The following is an 18259-nucleotide window of genomic DNA, read 5'->3' on the forward strand; positions in this document are numbered from 1 at the left end:
ATGGTTGAGATGACAATGACAGATCCTCCCTTTGGACCAAGAATGGAACTAAAGGTACTACAACAACAAATCAAAAGTAGCACAAAATGCTCTCCGGAAAGTCTGTTTTGCAGCACTGGTATATGAGGTTTAGTGTGAGAGAGATGCCACGGTATTCTAGCGTGTTACCAAAACAAAAGAGCCTTACTTTATACTATATATATAGTATAGTATATAGACAAATATGTGCATAAAAGTGAGGGGCAATAGAAAACTGTTTGTTCTCCATACAAATATTGTTTTTTTGCTGTCATAGGCTACTATAAGTAAAGAATAATGAGCAGCCAGAATGTTCGTTAGCTATAGTTTATAAATATTATTTGATGATTAATAAAATGTCTTGTTAATTCCCAAAAAAAAAACAAATATAGACGTAAAAGAGGACATAGAAAATAATAGGAAAAAGATAACATGGCATTAAAAAAAATTATTACCATTTAGTACTATAAGAAAAACATAATTTTCTTGGACTAAGTAAAAAATGCATATCGCATGTATAATTGAAACGGAGAAAGTAATGGTACTATGAATATTTTGTGATTTTGTTTTTCTCAATTAAATAAATTTATATTTTCTTTTTAATCTATTGTTTAATATGATATTCTCACTATTTTTTTTATTTACAAAAGTTAGTAGGTTAAAGATGGAAACTCAAAAAATAAATATCTTATATTCATGAAAGTATAAATTAAATGATGATAGTTTCTTTTAAATATCAAAATATTCCCCTTAATACATTTAAACAAATATGTAGAATTATGCTAGGTGATAGGTGCAAATATAGACATTTGGTGAGATTTATTAAGCACTATTGATGCTTTATAGGTGATTAAAAAGCACTAATCACCCTACTTAGACAGCAAGTATATTTCAAACTCCTTAATGAGTAATCTTCAAGTTTACTTTTACATGACAAAATTAAATGAAAATATATCTATTTTTTGTTACATATCCAAGGGAATTTTATAGTACTTCAACAGCTCCACCAAATTTCCTCTGTCAGCACCAAATTTAGCTGTTTAATGCAAGCTCTATGGGCTCCACTCAGAAAACATTAAAGCATTAATTGCGAATTGCGAATTAATAATGTGAATGATCAAACTTCAAACCAATTGAGTTAATACATCAATATATATACAAAATAGATGGATATACTCCCTCTTTCAAGAAATTAATTATTTCTACTATGATAAAAAATGAAAAAGAAGCTTCACATAATCATCCCTTCCAAGAAAATTTCTAAATCCAATCCGAGAAATTAGGTTGTTTCCTTTCTGGGTTTAATCCATTTTTACTCAAATCTTCTTTTGGATAATCCAATTCAGCTCTTATTTTTCAGGTATTGCATTTCAGTTCTATAAATGTTTATGATTCTATATATGTGTTTAATCTTATTTTTCTCTTAATTTTTTGTGGGTTTGTTGATTTTTTCATGCATTGTATTGTTAGGTAGATTTGAAGTAATTGCATTTCAAGATTAAGATCGAAATCTACTGCTTTTCTGGGTTGTTTCATACTGAAATTGGTGAATTTGCACGTTACGTGAATACCCTTATTTGATTTGGACGTTTTGCTTTCATGTGAGTGTCCTTTTTTTCCAAAGATTAGTTCTTGAAGAATGATCTACCCGTTTTTTTTTCCTACTTTTTTGGTTGCTTTGATTAGAAATAAACGGTCCAAATGGAGAAAAATGGACTCAGAGGATTCTTATAACTTACTCCAACTAGTTTGAGATTGAGATGTAGTTGTTGTTTCTAGGTGGAGTTAGAATTGAAATAATTGGGAAAAAGTCCAGCTTTTGATTATTTTTTTTCTGTTTTGGTTTCTTTGTGGTGTTGTTGAAGTATTGCATAGAAGATCTTAAAATTGGCTCCTCAAAGGAGATTGCAGCGCCACATAGGTGGCCACACGCAGCAGAGCAATCCGGCAGCTACTGTTGTGTATGATCACCCAGGCAATGCTGGTCCCACTGGTGACGCGGGTGATGCTGTCATGGTGCGATGGCTTCAGTCTGCTGGGTTACAACATCTGGCCTCTCCCCTGGCGTCTATGGGTGTCGATCAACGTCTCCTTCCTAACCTGCTTATGCAGGTAAATCTTAATTTTGATAATGTGTACATTTTACTTGAATCTAGACTTTAGAGCTTAGTAAGGAACTGAAAAATTTGTTGTGATTCACTTCATTGTAGTTTTAGTTTGATTTATCCTAGCTTCAATGGTGCAAAGATGGATTTTGAGGATTTATATGAGGCATGACGTTATTCTATTTTCTACTCTGGTCCCATTGGTCCTTCTAGTTGGTTTATACCTCCTACTGACTACCAATGTGACTAGTGAGGATAAAATTGTAGACTATCTTCCCACATTCCTGGACACTGTGGTTTAGGTAATTTCTCAGTTTTTATTTTTACTCAAAGGAGGAGCATTGCATCCTTGTAAACTCCATTGGCCTTACTTGAAATGTTTGGTTACTGTCAGTCACACCGTATTGAGGAGTTTATCACAGGCATTTATACTTTCCTTTGCCACCCCTTGTTCCCTTTCATTTGAACATGACCATGTGGCCTTATCGTGGCATTCTTAGTTTGTATAAATGTTTCTCATTAAGTTTGTTAGTAACGGGGGAGGCTTGGAATATTTTTTAAAGGGATATGGAGCGCAATCGATGGAGGAGAAGCAGAGGCTTCTCAAATTAATGAGAAATCTCAACTTTAATGGTGAATCTGCTTCCGAGCCATATACTCCAACTACACAGAGTCCTGGAGGGATTGGAGCATCCGAAGGTTACTATTCTCCTGAGTTCAGAGGAGACTTTGGGGATGGGCTTCTGGATCTGCATTCTATGGATGATACAGAGCTCTTATCTGAGGTATGAAAATATTCGACTTCGGCACTTCTATTATAATTTATAAGTATACATTGTTTAAGCATTTCAAAATGAAATAATAAAAAGCACATTGTTAAGCTGGGGACATCTATTAGTTGTGCGGTGTTCAGCTGGATATGATAAACCACGGCTTTTCTCCCCGGTCATTCCCATTTTACCTGGCCCTACACGCCATCCCCCAACCCCCACCAAAAAGGAGAATTACAATGAAAGAGAGGAAAAGGAAGAAGGATATAGACAAGGGTTACTGAATATGGGTTCATTCAAGTAAATAATTGATCCTTTCACTAGAGCCTTTCCGTCCATTTTTCGGAATTGTACTTAACAGTAAAATATTACTGTTGTCATATGTGAGAAATATATACGAAAAATATTATTGAATTGTGTATCTAAATAGTTACATTGAGACCCTATTTATAGACACTACATTGGAATCCTTTTCCAACTAGGATTCCTATTCTTATTCCTATTCCTATTCCTATTCTTATTTCTATTCTAAGTAGGAAATACTTATTTCTATTCTAACACTCCCCCTCAAGCTGGTGCATACAAATCATATGTACCTAGCTTGTTACAGATGTAATTAATACGAGGACATGTGAGGGACTTGGTGAAGATATCTGCAAGCTGATCATTTGACTTCACAAATTTCGTAACAATATCTCCCGAGAGTATCTTTTCTCTGACAAAGTGACAGTCAATCTCAATGTGCTTAGTCCTTTCATGAAACACTGGATTTGATGCGATATGAAGAGCCGCTTGATTATCACACACAAGTTCCATCTTATCAACTTTGCCAAATTTTAGTTCTCCCAGCAACTGTTTGATCCAAACTAGCTCACAAGTTGCTGTCGCCATTGCTCGATATTCTGATTCTGCACTAGATCGAGCAACCACATTCTGTTTCTTGCTCTTCCACGACACCAAATTACCTCCTACTAAAACACAATATCCGGATGTCGAACGTCTGTCAGAGGGTGATCCTGCCCAATCAGCGTCTGTATATCCAATGATATGCTCATGGCCTTGATCCTCAAAGAGTAGTCCTTTACCGGGAGCTGACTTTATATATCGCAGAATACGAACAACTGCTTCCCAATGACTATCACAAGGGGAAGTCATAAACTGACTTACAACACTCACAGGAAAAGAGATGTCAGGTCTAGTCACTGTGAGATAATTCAACTTTCCAACAAGTCGTCTATACCTTTCAGGATTACTAAGTGGCTCCCCCTGTCCTGGAAGAAGTTTAACATTCGGATCCATAGGAGTGTCAACAGGTCTACATCCCATCATCCCTGTCTCCTCAAGAATGTCTAAGGCATACTTGCGCTGAGAAATAACAATACCTGATCTAGACTGAGCAACCTCAATACCTAGAAAATACTTCAATCTGCCAAGGTCTTTAGTTTGGAAGTGCTTAAAGAGATGTTGCTTCAAATCGGTGATACCATCTTGATCATTACCGGTGATAACAATATCATCAACGTAAACAACCAAATAGATACATCGACTTGGTGCAGAATGCCGATAAAACACAGAGTGATCAGCTCCACTACGAGTCATGCCAAACTCCTGAATTACTGTGCTGAACTTCCCGAACCAAGCTCGAGGAGACTGTTTTAGACCATAGAGTGACCTGCGCAATCGACATACAAGGCTACTAGACTCCCCCTGAGCAACAAAACCAGGTGGTTGCTCCATATAGACTTCTTCCTCAAGATCACCATGCAGAAAAGCATTCTTAATGTCCAACTGATGAAGAGGCCAATGACGAACGGCAGCCATAGATAGAAAAAGACGAACAGATGCAATTTTAGCCACAGGAGCGAAAGTGTCACTATAATCTAGCCCAAATATCTGAGTATACCCTTTGGCAACAAGGCGAGCCTTAAGTCGATCAACCTGACCGTCTGGACCAATTTTGACTGCATAAACCCAACGACAACCAACAGTAGATTTACCTGCAGGAAGGGAGACAAGCTCCCAAGTACCACTCTTATGTAAAGCAGACATCTCATCAACCATAGCCTGCCTCCATCCAGAATGAGAAAGTGCTTCACCTGTAGTCTTAGGAATGGAAATAGAGGACAAAGACGACACAAATGCATAATGGGGTGATGATAGACGATGATAACTTAAGAAGGTATAATGTGGGTTAGTATTTCGAGTGGATCGTATACCTTTTTGAAGTGCAAGCGGTTGGCTAGGAGGAGGCAAGTCCGCAGTAGGAGCAGGGTCTGGCGCATGACATGAATCATCTGGGACTAGGGTTGGACGTGGACGGCGATGATAAGTTAGTAGTGGTGGCACTACAACTGGAGATGTAGAAGTAACCGTAGATTCCACAAAGGTTGGCACAGGTAAAACCTGAGGTATGGGTAAGACCATAGAGACATCAGGATGATCAGAAGATGTATAGTAAGGCTGAGACTCAAAAAATGTAACATCAGCAGACATAAGGTATCGATGAAGATCATGTGAATAACAACGATACCCTTTTTGGACTCGAGAGTAACCAAGAAAGACACATTTGAGGGCACGAGGAGCTAATTTATCTTTTCCTGGGGCTAAGTTATGAACGAAGCATGTGCTCCCAAAGACACGAGGAGGGATAGGATAGAGATGTGACTGAGGAAACAGTATGGAATGGGGAACCTGATTCTGAATAGAAGAAGAGGGCATTCTATTTATCAAATAACAAGACGTAAGAACTGCATCTCCCCAAAAACGCAATGGAACATTGGATTCAAGGAGAAGAGTACGAGCGGTCTCAATAAGATGCCGATTTTTTCTTTCAGCTACACCATTTTGTTGAGGGGTGTATGGACAAGTAGTCTGGTGAATAATGCCTTGGTGAGTCATAAACTCCCGAAATTGGGAGGATAAGTATTCTAAGGCATTATCACTACGAAAAGTACGAATAGAAACACCAAACTGATTTTGTATTTCAGCAAAGAAACTTTTGAAAATAGAAAATAACTCAGAACGATCTTTCATTAAGAAAACCCAAGTACATTTTGAATAATCATCAATGAAACTAACAAAATAACGAAATCCTAAGGTGGAACTGACTCTACTAGGACCCCAAATATCAGAATGAACTAATGAAAAAATAGACTCTGAACGACCCTCAGTACTACGAGAAAACGTAGCACGAGTGTGTTTCCCAAGTTGACACGACTCACAATCTAATGTGGATAAACTAGACAAACTAGGCACCATCTTTTGCAGTTTGGATAGACTCGGATGTCCCAAACGTTTGTGAATTAAATCTGGGGAATCTGTAACGGAGCATGCTGCTAAGGAATTTGAAGAGGTAAGATAGTAAAGGCCTTGTGATTCATGTCCTGTTCCAATCATCTGTCCCGTACTGCGGTCCTGCATGAGAAAAAAATCATCGAAAAAAGTTATGCTACAATGTAGGGCTTTCGTCAAACGACTAACAGATGCTAGATTAAAAGGAGAACCAGGGACATAAAGAACAGAGTCTAGGGTGACAGAAGATAGGGGTTTGGCTTTTCCAACCCCTTTTGGTTTGGTTTGGATCCCATTGGCTAAAGTAATAGCTGGAAGAGATTGTGAATAAACAATATCGGATAAAAGTGATTTATTACCAGAGATATGATCAGAAGCCCCAGAGTCCATGACCCATGTTCCAAGAGTACTAGATTGCGACACACAAGCAAAAGAATTACCCGCAACAGAGACATCAGGTTGTGCAACCGAAACTACTTGTGGAGACGTTTGCTTATTTGCACGATACTGAAGGAACTCATCATATTCTGTCTGAGCAATATGAGCATTATTGGATGGTTGATTAGGTTGAGCACCATATGCTACTGGTGGAGATGTCTGTTTACTTGCGCGATTTCGAAGGAACTCATTATATTCCTTTAGAACAATAGGATCATAACTGGGTGGTGGACCATGCAAAATATAACATATATCACGAGTGTGTCCAGGCTTATGACAATGACTACACTTGGATCGAGGTTTCCCAAAACGCCCTCCTCCTCGCCGATTCTCCATAGATTGATATGTACGCTTTTCAAAGGTTTGAGATGCAAGAATAGATGAGTCAACAGTGGGTGATGAAACTACCTTGTGACTGGGAGGTGCCGCAAGACGAAGGAGACGAGAGAATAATTCATCGATTGTAGGAACTGTAGGGCTAGCTAAAATCTGATCACGTACAGAATCATGATCAGGAGGAAGTCCAGCAAGAGTAAGAACTAGAAACAATGTTTGTCTGTGTTCTTGTTGTTTTTCCACATTCGTAGTAACTGGCATTAATGTGTCAAATTCCTCCATGACTGCCTGTACCTGTCCTAAGTAAGTAGACATATCGGATTCTTGTTTCTTTAAGTTGGTCAATCGAGATATCACATCATAGAATCGAGATATGTCATTAGTGTATAAAGCACGAGCCTTTTCCCAAACTGTATAACACGTCTGGAATGGGCGAAACAAGGGCATCAACTTGAAATCAATAGAACGCCATAGGAGACTACATAATTGAGCATCTACTTTCTCCCATTGTGCTTTGGCTTTTGCATCTTCCTCACTAGTCTTTGCCTTTACATCTACCTCATAAGCCTTGTTCGTTAAGTGATCTTGGACACCTTGACCCTTGCACCACAACTCAACCGAGGAAGCCCAAGATAAATAGTTTGAACTTCCCAATAAAAGTTCTGAAGTGATTATAGGGCTAGAACTTCCAATCCCCATATTTTTGGAACCAAAAACATCACACCCAAAAGACATTATGCTAAATTTGTCTCGGAAAATTCAAATCTCGAAGAAAAGTCGCCGGAAATTGCCTGGAAATAGCTGGAACTCTAATTCCGGCGATCGGATCTGGTCAAAAACAGTATGGGCCTGGTCGGATTGGCTGGACGACCCCAACTGTCAAAAAAATCTCAAAAAAATATGATCAGAAAAGCCCTCACGCGCCGGCGCGTGAGACAGATCTCGCCGGAAACTGCCACCTCCGATAGGCGCGTGAGAGCGCGTGGGGTGGTGTTTTCCGGTGGTTTTGGCTGGGGTTTGGTCGCGGGGGCTTTTCGAGCCTCGTGGTGGTGTTGGTTTTCGCACAACACCCACAGAAAGAAAAAAGTATAACAAAATCAGACCCAACAGTCACCGGAAATTGACATAGACATACGGTGACTTGTTTGTTCTCACCAATGCTCTGATACCATGTGAGAAATATATACGAAAAATATTATTGAATTGTGTATCTAAATAGTTACATTGAGACCCTATTTATAGACACTACATTGGAATCCTTTTCCAACTAGGATTCCTATTCTTATTCCTATTCCTATTCCTATTCTTATTTCTATTCTAAGTAGGAAATACTTATTTCTATTCTAACATCATATATTTCAGCAGTAATGGATATCACTGGGATTATTATATAAAGATGAAATTAGATTAACATTTGGATGCATTTGACAATGTGTTGTCAAGCTCAAAAATACAGAGAGGATGAAGCAGGAAATACCAAATGAAAATATGTATTTTGATGCTTTTTATCAGATAAGTGTTAATTTCCAAGCATTTATTGCCTATTAAAGGTTGTGAGAGCATGCATTGCACAATCAGCAAAACTTCATTACCTTCTTGGATAATGTGTTTTAAATGAAGACCACTATGGATTTAGTCAACATTGTGCTTGTTAAAGATTGAAGCTTTCCAGAATTTAAAGAGGTTGTGATGCAGCTGTTTTCTTTCTTTTATAGCCATTACTCTCTTAGTTAGAATCACTTTGTAATTTGTTCTAGTAAGTACGTTGTGGTCTTATTGGGGAAGTGAAGAACATAAGATGTGTCTATAGCAGTGTTATCAAAGGCGAAAAGCGCAAAAAGGCTCTAAGGTCAGTGGAGGCTTTAATCGCAAAGCGCAAATAAAGCGTGGACTTTAATGAAAAAAGGCGCAAAGGGAGAAAAAACACAAATATATATGTTTAGTCCAAGACTAATCATTATAAACATGAATGACAAACTCTTTAACTTTTATCAAAAAAAATAAACATGAATGACAAAAAAGAAATTACACAAAAAATTATAATTAAGTGAAATATTAATTGTTTAGTGTCACTTCTTCATGCTCATTGGCAAGGAAAACTTTGTTTTAGAACCTTGTTGAAGACACTAAAGCGCACATAAAGTGAGGCAAAGCGCTCAACACATTTTGAGCCTCGTTTCAGTGCTTAAGCGTGCTTAAAGCGCGCCTTTGATAACACTGGTCTATAGTTATATCTGACTTCATTTCTTGTCATTAAGTGAAACTGCCCCCTGCTGTCTGTCGTATAGAAGAGAGTTGTTGAGTACTAATGTTTGCTTTATTTTCATTATAGCATGTTAATTCTGAACCATTTGAGCCATCACATTTTATGCCGGCAGTAAACTACTCCTTTGATCGTGACTTTGATGCTCCTACTAGTCAGCAGCAAACGCCATCTCCAGACACTGATGCTGCAGCTGGATTTCCGCCAGTTGATAAAGAAAACAATGCAAGGGAAAACAACGTGGCAAAGATTAAAGTAGTGGTATGTCAGTTCTGCATGTACTATAACTTAATGTGCGGTTCATGACCCTCTTTCTTTATAAGAAAATGTGTTCTTTATTCTGCAATTCGAACTGATATAGAAGCCAAGGGTGTGGCCTAGTGGTCAATGAAGTGATTGAGAACCCTGGTCTCAGGCTCAAAAGCTCAGCGGATTTATTCTTCCCATCTGTCCTAACCTTGGTGGGCAGAGTTATCTAGTATATATTGCCGGTGGGAGGTGACATGTATCCCGCGGAGTAAGTCGAGGTGCGCAAAAGCTGGCCCAGTCACCAGGTCATAGAAAAAAAAACTGATATAGACTAGATTTGGGAAGTAGGTAGTATATGGTAATACTACTAAATGTTCTTTTACCGCTCCTTAAATTTCGAAAACTGATATACTACACAATTTTCTAAAGCTGACAATTGTGTATGGATAGGTGCGTAAAAGACCTGTAAATAAGAAGGAGATTGCTCGGAAAGAGGATGACATTGTCACTGTATCTGACAACGCTTCTCTCATTGTTCATGAACCCAAGCTTAAGGTTTGTGATTTGTAGTTACAGATTTTTGACACTTGCATCATATGCTATGGAGGGCTGATGATGCTTTTCGGTGGCTTATTTGACCTTTTAAGTCTTTGAGGAACTGAGATTTGGTTTCATTATGGAAGGTGGATTTGACAGCTTATGTGGAGAAGCATGAGTTCTGTTTTGATGCTGTCCTAGATGAACATGTTACTAATGATGAGGTATTATTTCATCAGACAAACGGAAATACTAATCCCAAAGACAATTGATTTATGTGCTTGTCCTGCGATCATGTCAAAAATGATTTAGACTGCCTTGAGTTTTTGCTTTGCAAGGATTGGTGTTTTCCATTCTTTGACATATAAAACATTTCCAACTTAATGTGTTAGGTTCCAGTTTTCTATCATGGTTGTGCCTTATGCAATACTTTGCAGGTTTATCGGGTTACTGTGCAACCAATTATTCCTATTATATTTCAGCGCACAAAAGCAACATGTTTCGCTTATGGCCAAACAAGTGTGTCTGTATTTCTTCACATGTTTGTTTCAGTTTTTTTTTAATATAAGGTACTCATTCATTTTTCTGGTAGTTAATATATGGTGCTCAATTATCTCCTCGCCTTTAGATAATTGCTGCTAGATTTGTTGTATAGTTCTCTGTTTGGTATTTAAGTTTTGGGAGAATTTGTAGAAGGTGTTAAATTAGGTCTTAGGCCTAACTCACACCCCAAAAGCTAGCTCAAAGGGAGGAGGATTGCCCAAGCCTTATAAGGAGTCCACCCATCTCATTAACCACCGATGTGGGACTTTTGTCATTCTTTAACACCCCACCTCACGCCCAGTGCTTAGCATCTGGTGCGTGGACAATTTTAATTTTGGGGGCCCCAGCATCGGGTGAGACGGGTCCTGCTCTGATACCATGTGAGAAATATATGGGAAAAATATTATTGAATTGTGTTGTTAACATTATTACATTGAGACCCTATTTATAGACCCTAGAATACAATCCTTTACCAAGTAGGATACTATTTAGTATTCCTATTTCTATTTCTATTACTATTCCTATTCTAATAGGATTGTATAAACCTATTCCTATTCTAATAGGATTGTATAAACATATTCCTATTTTAATAGGATTGTATAAACCTATTCCTATTCTAACATTAGGTGTATTGCTCTTTTGGATACATCTCACATTAGTACATGTGAGAAATATATGGGAAAAATATTATTGAATTGTGTTGTTAACATTATTACATTGAGACCCTATTTATAGACCCTAGAATACAATCCTTTACCAAGTAGGATACTATTTAGTATTCCTATTTCTATTTCTATTACTATTCCTATTCTAATAGGATTGTATAAACCTATTCCTATTCTAATAGGATTGTATAAACATATTCCTATTTTAATAGGATTGTATAAACCTATTCCTATTCTAACACTCCCCCTCAAGCTAGTGCATACAATTCATGTACCTAGCTTGTTACAAATGTAATTAACACGAGGACTGATGAGGGGCTTGGTGAGATATCTGCAAGTTGATCACTCGACTTCACAAAATTGACAATCAATCTCAATGTGCTTGGTCTTCTCATGAAATACTAAATTTGATACATAATGCCGATAAAACACTGAGTGATAAAATTACAGTGTTGGAACTTCCCAAGCCAAGCTTGCAAGGACTGTTTCAGACCATAGAGTGACTTACGTAATCAACATACAAGGCTACTAAACTCCCCCTGAGCAACAAAATTAGGTGGTTGCTCCATATAGACTTCTTCACAATGCAGCGGTCGTTGTAAGTGCTCAAAATCTAGTATAAAGTATATGGATCATGTTGAAATCAATAGACGAGTCGATATCAAACAAGTCACCGAAAAACTGGCCAGAACATGCTCATATGTCGGAGTATTAGATTTGATGGCTAAAAGTGGTCACAATCTAAGAAATAAAATTATATGGGTAGGGTCAGAATGATGTCACAACCCAACTAGAAAATAGAAATAATATAGGATAGTTCGAATTGATGGAACAACCCTATTGAAAAAGAGAAATAATATGGGTAGGGTCGGAATGATGGCACGACCCTGCTGAAAAAGGAAAATAATATGGGTAGGGTCGGAATGACGGCATGACCTTACTGAAAAAGAAAAATTATACGGGTAGGGTTGGAATGATGGCACAACCCTATGCAAATCAGATTTAAGGAGTCACCGGAAAGACGAATGGAACTATGCAAATCAAATCTGAGGAGTCACTGAAAAGACACATGATGCTATGCTACTCAGATATGAGAAATAGTTCGGAAAAATCCACGGTACTACACAAATTAAATATGAAAAGTAGTCCGGAGAGATGCACAGTGCTACGCAAATCAGATATGCAAAAAAAGGTAGTCACCGGAAGGATGGCACGGTGCTACACAAATTATATATGAAAAAGGAGTCACTGGAATGATGGCACAGTGCTACAGAAACTAGATATGAAAAAGTAGTCACCAGAATGATGGCACGGTGCTACACAAATTAAATATGAAAAAGCAGTCACCGGAATGATGGCACGGTGCTACACAAATTAGATATAAGAAAGAAGTCACTAGAATGATGCACGATGACCCAACTTTTGCTAACATAATCATTGGCCAGACGGGCAACATATATGGGTGCCACCCGCTGGCAGCGGAAGCTCTTTAATTCTCTACCAAGTTCGTAGAGGCTCTGATACCATGTTAAATTAGGTCTTAGGCCTAACTCACACCCCAAAAGCTAGCTCAAAGGGAGGAGGATTGCCCAAGCCTTATAAGGAGTCCACCCATCTCATTAACCACCGATGTGGGACTTTTGTCATTCTTTAACAGAAGGGAAACAAGCTTGGCAGATGAGATCCAAGATGAAGGAGCTCTTAAAAATCATGTTGAGATTTTTCCAATTTGGAGTTATGTCGTGATCTCATTTATCTAATCTTGTTTGTATGACCAGTGCAAATTTATGAAATGGACCTTTAAATTCTTAACTGGTAGGTGCAAAATATAGTTAGGTCTGGTCTTGTTTGACCTGCTTGGTCAAAAGATGCTCATTAGAACAGTGAGTTATTGAATGCACGAGGGGAAATCCTTTGGAATGATTTTTCCTTCTGGAGTTGAAGGAATAATCATTGGCGACCCTTCTTTAATATTTATGGCATCATAGTAAGTGGTATACCTACACCCCGCATGCACACTCACTATATATCTATATACGTCAAACTTTCTAGCCTTTCGAAAACACACTCTAACCCCTGAACTTCCCTCCTAGATGCGGATGCTTTACTTCCTGCTCTTTGTCCATTCAGAGAATAGGGTCTGAAAGGACTCAGCATCAAGGCCAGAATTGTGGGGAAGGAGGACCCCCCCTACTTCAATGGAAAGTGGGGAATCGCCGCGACTTTGTTTGATCTTCCTCTTTCCTTCGGCCCATGTTTCAAACTAGCAAAAAGTTTGAGCCTTCGGGATCTCTCTTGAACAGCGGTCGGTCAGTCCTTTTCTTCTTTTTATGTATGTCAATAGGAACTTCGATGGATTGATTTGTTGGTGCTTCCTCAGCATAGGGAAAAGGAAAAGGACAGGTTGTTTCAAGATTAGTCAGTTTTCAAGAGGGGAAAGTTCTTATAATATGTACGCATGGGACTATTACAGCTTCCACTTCCTTCTTCCATGGTCAGAAATGGACCACATGACACCAAGCCATTGTATTTTTTATGTTTACCTTGGTTTCTCTTTGTGAGTGTATTAATGGAAGTTTCTATAAGCCTGTAACTATTGAATTTGTATTTCTTCTTGCTGCTATTGGTTTGTTTTCTGTTACTCTCAGCATCTGCGTAGTTGGTTATCTTCAAATTCACTTATGTCCTTTTCCTTTCTTTTTTTGATGTCAGGGAGTGGTAAGACGTACACTATGCAACCTTTGCCTCTTAGAGCTGCGGAAGATCTTATGAGATTGTTGCATCAGCCAGTGTATCGTAGCCAGAAATTTAAGTTGTGGCTTAGTTTTTTTGAAATATATGGTGGTAAACTGTTCGATCTTCTCAGTGATAGAAAGTTAGTATCCTTATCCTTCTATGTGGGACATCTATTTCTCTTATCCTTCTATGTGGGACGTCAATATGCAACCTATTACTTATCAAAAAAGCATGCATATGAACATATATATATATTTTGTGTGTGTGTGTGTGTGTGTGAGAGAGAGAGAGAGAGAGAGACTACTGAGTAGATGTCATGCCTGAGATATAAATCTAAAAACTTTGGATTAATTTTTCTGTGTTTCTTGTTTTCTAACCTAGAGCCTTTCAGTAGGTCTCTGTTATACAATATGGAGTCATGACTCATGAGATTGGGGCATCTCTTACTTTATTTTCGTACCGTATGAAATTACAGAAACTAAGAGCTCAGTGTGGCAGAGTGTATGCACATATTGCATTCTTTTTTGTCCTGGGCCATCCAGCTTGTAGATAATGTGAAATCTTCACATAGTTAGTTTCATGAATTTATAGCCTCATGTCTCACTTTTTTTTTTTTTTTCTTTTATCAAAGTTTTACCAAATTAACTCCATTACTTTTATGCAGGAAACTCTGTATGAGGGAAGATGGCCGACAACAGGTTTGCATTGTTGGACTCCAAGAATTTGAAGTTTCAGATGTGCAGATTGTGAAAGAATATATCGTGAGGGGAAACGCTGCTAGGAGTACAGGTTCCACTGGTGCAAATGAGGAATCATCAAGGTCACACGCAATATTACAGCTGGTTGTCAAGAAGCACAATGAGGTGAAGGACTCCAGGCGAAATAATGATGGAAATGATTCTAAGGGTGGCAAAGTGATCGGGAAGATTTCCTTTATTGATCTTGCAGGAAGTGAGAGAGGTGCAGACACCACTGATAATGACCGACAAACAAGGTAAGTTTTCATGGGACACACATCTTGATGCTCGGCGTTCTTTTTAGTGTGGAATAAATAGAAGTTGATGTCCTGAAGACCAAGCCTATGGTTTTTCATTATTACTGCAAGCAAGGACGCCATGAAGTATGATGCTTCAAGCAGTGGCGGAGCCAGGATTTAGATTGAGGGGTGTCAAAATATAAAGTAGTATGCACACAAGTTGTCTAAAAAGTTAAAAAAAAACGCTGAAAGCCTTTAAAAAAAAATAGGCTTTAGCAAGGTTTGAACTCCCAACGCCTAGATCAATGACAAGGCGGAACTTTGCAGCCCCTGAACCGCTGAACCAACACTTCAACTTGGTTCAGGAGTGTCAATTCTAATATATATAGGTATAAAATCAGAATTTGACTTACCTATACAACGTAATTTTCCGATGAAGGGGTGTCGCGTGACACCCCTCGGGCAAGGGTAGCTCCGCCCCTGGCTTCAAGTATTGACTTTAAACAGTAAAGTATTTTTCCCTAAAAGTTTTGTTTGAAATTTCATGACATAGTATATATAAAAGATTTTTGTAGGGAAAAGGGTGAAAGATGCCCTTGAACTATTCGAAATAGGTCAGATGTACCCTCCATTGTATTTTTTGGCACAAAAATGCTCTCCAACCAGTCAAATAGCTCAAAAATACCCATCCTACTAACAGTTGTTCCAAAACAGGGAAAAAGAGGCCAAATCACTTGCAGTTTACATGCCCTGATGCTGGTAGCTAAAGTACTATTTTGAACCTACATTTTCATTTGTTTCCAGGATTGAGGGAGCAGAAATTAACAAGAGCTTGTTGGCTCTTAAAGAGTGTATTCGTGCTCTTGACAATGACCAGATCCATATTCCATTCCGTGGGAGCAAACTTACTGAGGTGCTTCGTGACTCCTTCGTTGGCAACTCAAGAACTGTTATGATTTCTTGCATCTCTCCTAATGCTGGATCATGTGAACACACACTCAACACATTAAGATATGCAGACAGGTACCGTCGCTTTTATTGTATGAGTTGAATGTTTGTTTTCGTTTATTATGTATTGCAGCCTATTGACATTTGATCAACAGGGTTAAAAGTCTATCTAAAAGTGGAAATACAAAAAAGGATCAGAATGCAGGCAGAATACTCCCGATGATGAAGGAACCTTCTTCTGCACCAACTTTGGTTGCTTCCACTGAGGCAGAAGATGATAGTGAGCAACCTCAAGAGTCAAAAGTATCAGAAGTAAGTAGAAGGATGGAGAGAGAAAGTACATCTTACAGTCCCTCTAGTGAGCACAACCAAACCTCTAGTTTTGCTTCAACTCATACCTTCACTGGGTGGGAAGAAAGTGGGACAAATTCTGCTGGTCTGGAGAGGGACAAGTTTGAAATGAAGAATAGCTATCGTGTTCCAGCTGGTCAGAAAATGTACCCAACACCAAACATGCAAAGTTCAGCTGATACAGAAGACAAGGTGCAGAAAGTGTCTCCACCTTGGAGGAGTGTTTCTAGAGATGAGAAACCCGAAAAGCCAGAAAGGCCAGGAAACGGGTCAAGAATTGATGTTTCAAGCGCAGACTCATTGTCTACAAGTTACAAACAACAAAGTACAAATAGCTCCAACATAAAAAGTATTGGAACAAGACAAAATGAACTTAATTCACCCCCTCGTGATGACAATATCAATGAGATACTGGAGGTTAGCATACACTCTGCCTTCACTTTGTTACCCTTTGCATTTATTACCATTTGCATTGTTTTTTTATGCTTTCATTTCTTTCTTTTTTTTCTGGTTATTGAGGAGGGGCAGTATTTGTTTCTCTACTTGAAAAACTGTCATGAACTCCCCATTGGCATCTGCTAATTTTCTTTCCTTCTGTGTGAAGGAAGAAGAGGCCCTGATAGCTGCCCATAGAAAAGAAATTGAAGATACAATGGAGATCGTTCGTGAAGTAAGCAAAATCTCCAATAACATTCTTAAACTTAACTCCTTTCAAAACCTAGGAATATTTGTTGGTGCATTGCCAGGAAATTTCTTCTATTTCAGTGACATGCATAGTAGTTGTCAACTGTGTTATTTCCCCTAGTCATCTAAATTCTTGAATCTTTTTTGGTATTTATTTTAGATGCGATGTCCATTCATCCAAGAGTTTAGATGCTTTTATCTGTGAAGCAACACAAGTCATGGGTGATCCCATGTCTATAAGATTTTCATGCTCGCTTGAAAGCATGAAATGTACTTCACCCTTTTTTGGTTAAAACCTTTGCTCACCCATTTTTCTTCCTACCATCTTCCCGTGTTTTTGTGTGCTATGGTTCCTTAGATCCTAAGTTGCTTGGACTCTCCAGAAATGTTGCCGCACCCATGTCGGATCCTTCAAAAATACACTGTTTTTGGAGGATCCGACACGCACCCGTCGACATTTTTGAAGAGTCCGAGCAACATAGCTTAAATCAGATCTATGAGGGCAGTAGGAAAATTCATCACTTATTTTACCTTATTTGCCACAAATAGAAATTCAGTGATTCTGTGACATTTATCTGGAAACAGCACAGCTTCAAATTTTTGTCCATCTTTACTTCTTTTTTCTGTTTGTCTAGTGATGATATTTTCAGTGATCATTGTATTGTGTGAACTTCTATTATACCCTCGAGTTCCTATAAACAAAACCAATTAAAAAATAAATAAATTATGTTGGGAAGAAATAAATGAGACCGTCAGTGATGTGCTTGAGATGATTAATACATTTTGCCTTCCACTACCAGGAAATGAATTTGTTGGCTGAAGTCGATCAACCTGGTAGTCTCATCGATAATTATGTCACACAGCTGAGCTTTGTTCTATCACGCAAAGCAGCAAGTCTGGTCAGCCTCCAAGCTCGCCTTGCCAGGTTCCAGCATCGATTGAAAGAGCAGGAAATACTGAGTCGAAAGAGGGGACCACGCTAGGCTACAAGTTACATGGATGCAATCAGAGAGACGCCTATTTCTACTTTCTTTTTACTTCTCTCTTTTGTAATTATTTTAAGAAATATCTTATTCCTCTTGTGCCAAATGTGTACACAAACCATCAAGAAGTTCCATTGAGCAAATTTACTTAAAGAGGAAAAAAATGGTGGCCTCTTCCGAGCTTTTGCACAAACAACTTGTTTTAACATTGCTTTTGTACCATGCTGCTCCAGTTACAGTTTAAGAAATCTCTCCGGATTCTCTGGTGAAGGAACGGCACAGAGTTCTAAATTGGCACCATGGACAGTAGTCTGTATATGTTACTGTGTTATCACTTATCAGGAATGTATTATTCCAGCTAATACT

At 38.4% G+C, this 18259-nt stretch overlaps 1 protein-coding gene across 1 annotated transcript; it reads left to right on the forward strand.

The window, feature by feature from the left end:
• On the forward strand, positions 1 to 18056 carry LOC125812243 (kinesin-like protein KIN-13A). Its single transcript, XM_049491765.1, has 13 exons — positions 1 to 54; positions 1894 to 2130; positions 2687 to 2908; positions 9291 to 9482; positions 9921 to 10025; positions 10154 to 10231; positions 10445 to 10526; positions 13928 to 14090; positions 14616 to 14945; positions 15732 to 15950; positions 16031 to 16643; positions 16831 to 16896; positions 17711 to 18056. Exons 1-13 carry the CDS (start codon positions 1 to 3, stop codon positions 17891 to 17893), a joined length of 2544 nt encoding a protein of 847 aa, XP_049347722.1. The 3' UTR covers positions 17894 to 18056.
• The last annotated feature ends 203 nt before the right edge of the window (positions 18057 to 18259 follow it).

Source organism: Solanum verrucosum, unplaced genomic scaffold (assembly GCF_900185275.1).
Source record: "Solanum verrucosum unplaced genomic scaffold, falcon-dt-bn FXZP01000115.1, whole genome shotgun sequence".
Classification (NCBI taxonomy): Eukaryota; Viridiplantae; Streptophyta; class Magnoliopsida; order Solanales; family Solanaceae; genus Solanum; species Solanum verrucosum.

Bases quoted from the DNA above. Each gene is read 5' to 3' on its own strand.
- LOC125812243 (XM_049491765.1), top strand. From the start codon at position 1: ATGGTTGAGATGACAATGACAGATCCTCCCTTTGGACCAAGAATGGAA. The intron at 9,483-9,920 runs GTATGTCAGTTC...GTGTATGGATAG, and splicing joins TGGCAAAGATTAAAGTAGTG to GTGCGTAAAAGACCTGTAAA. The intron at 14,091-14,615 runs GTTAGTATCCTT...ACTTTTATGCAG, and splicing joins GATCTTCTCAGTGATAGAAA to GAAACTCTGTATGAGGGAAG.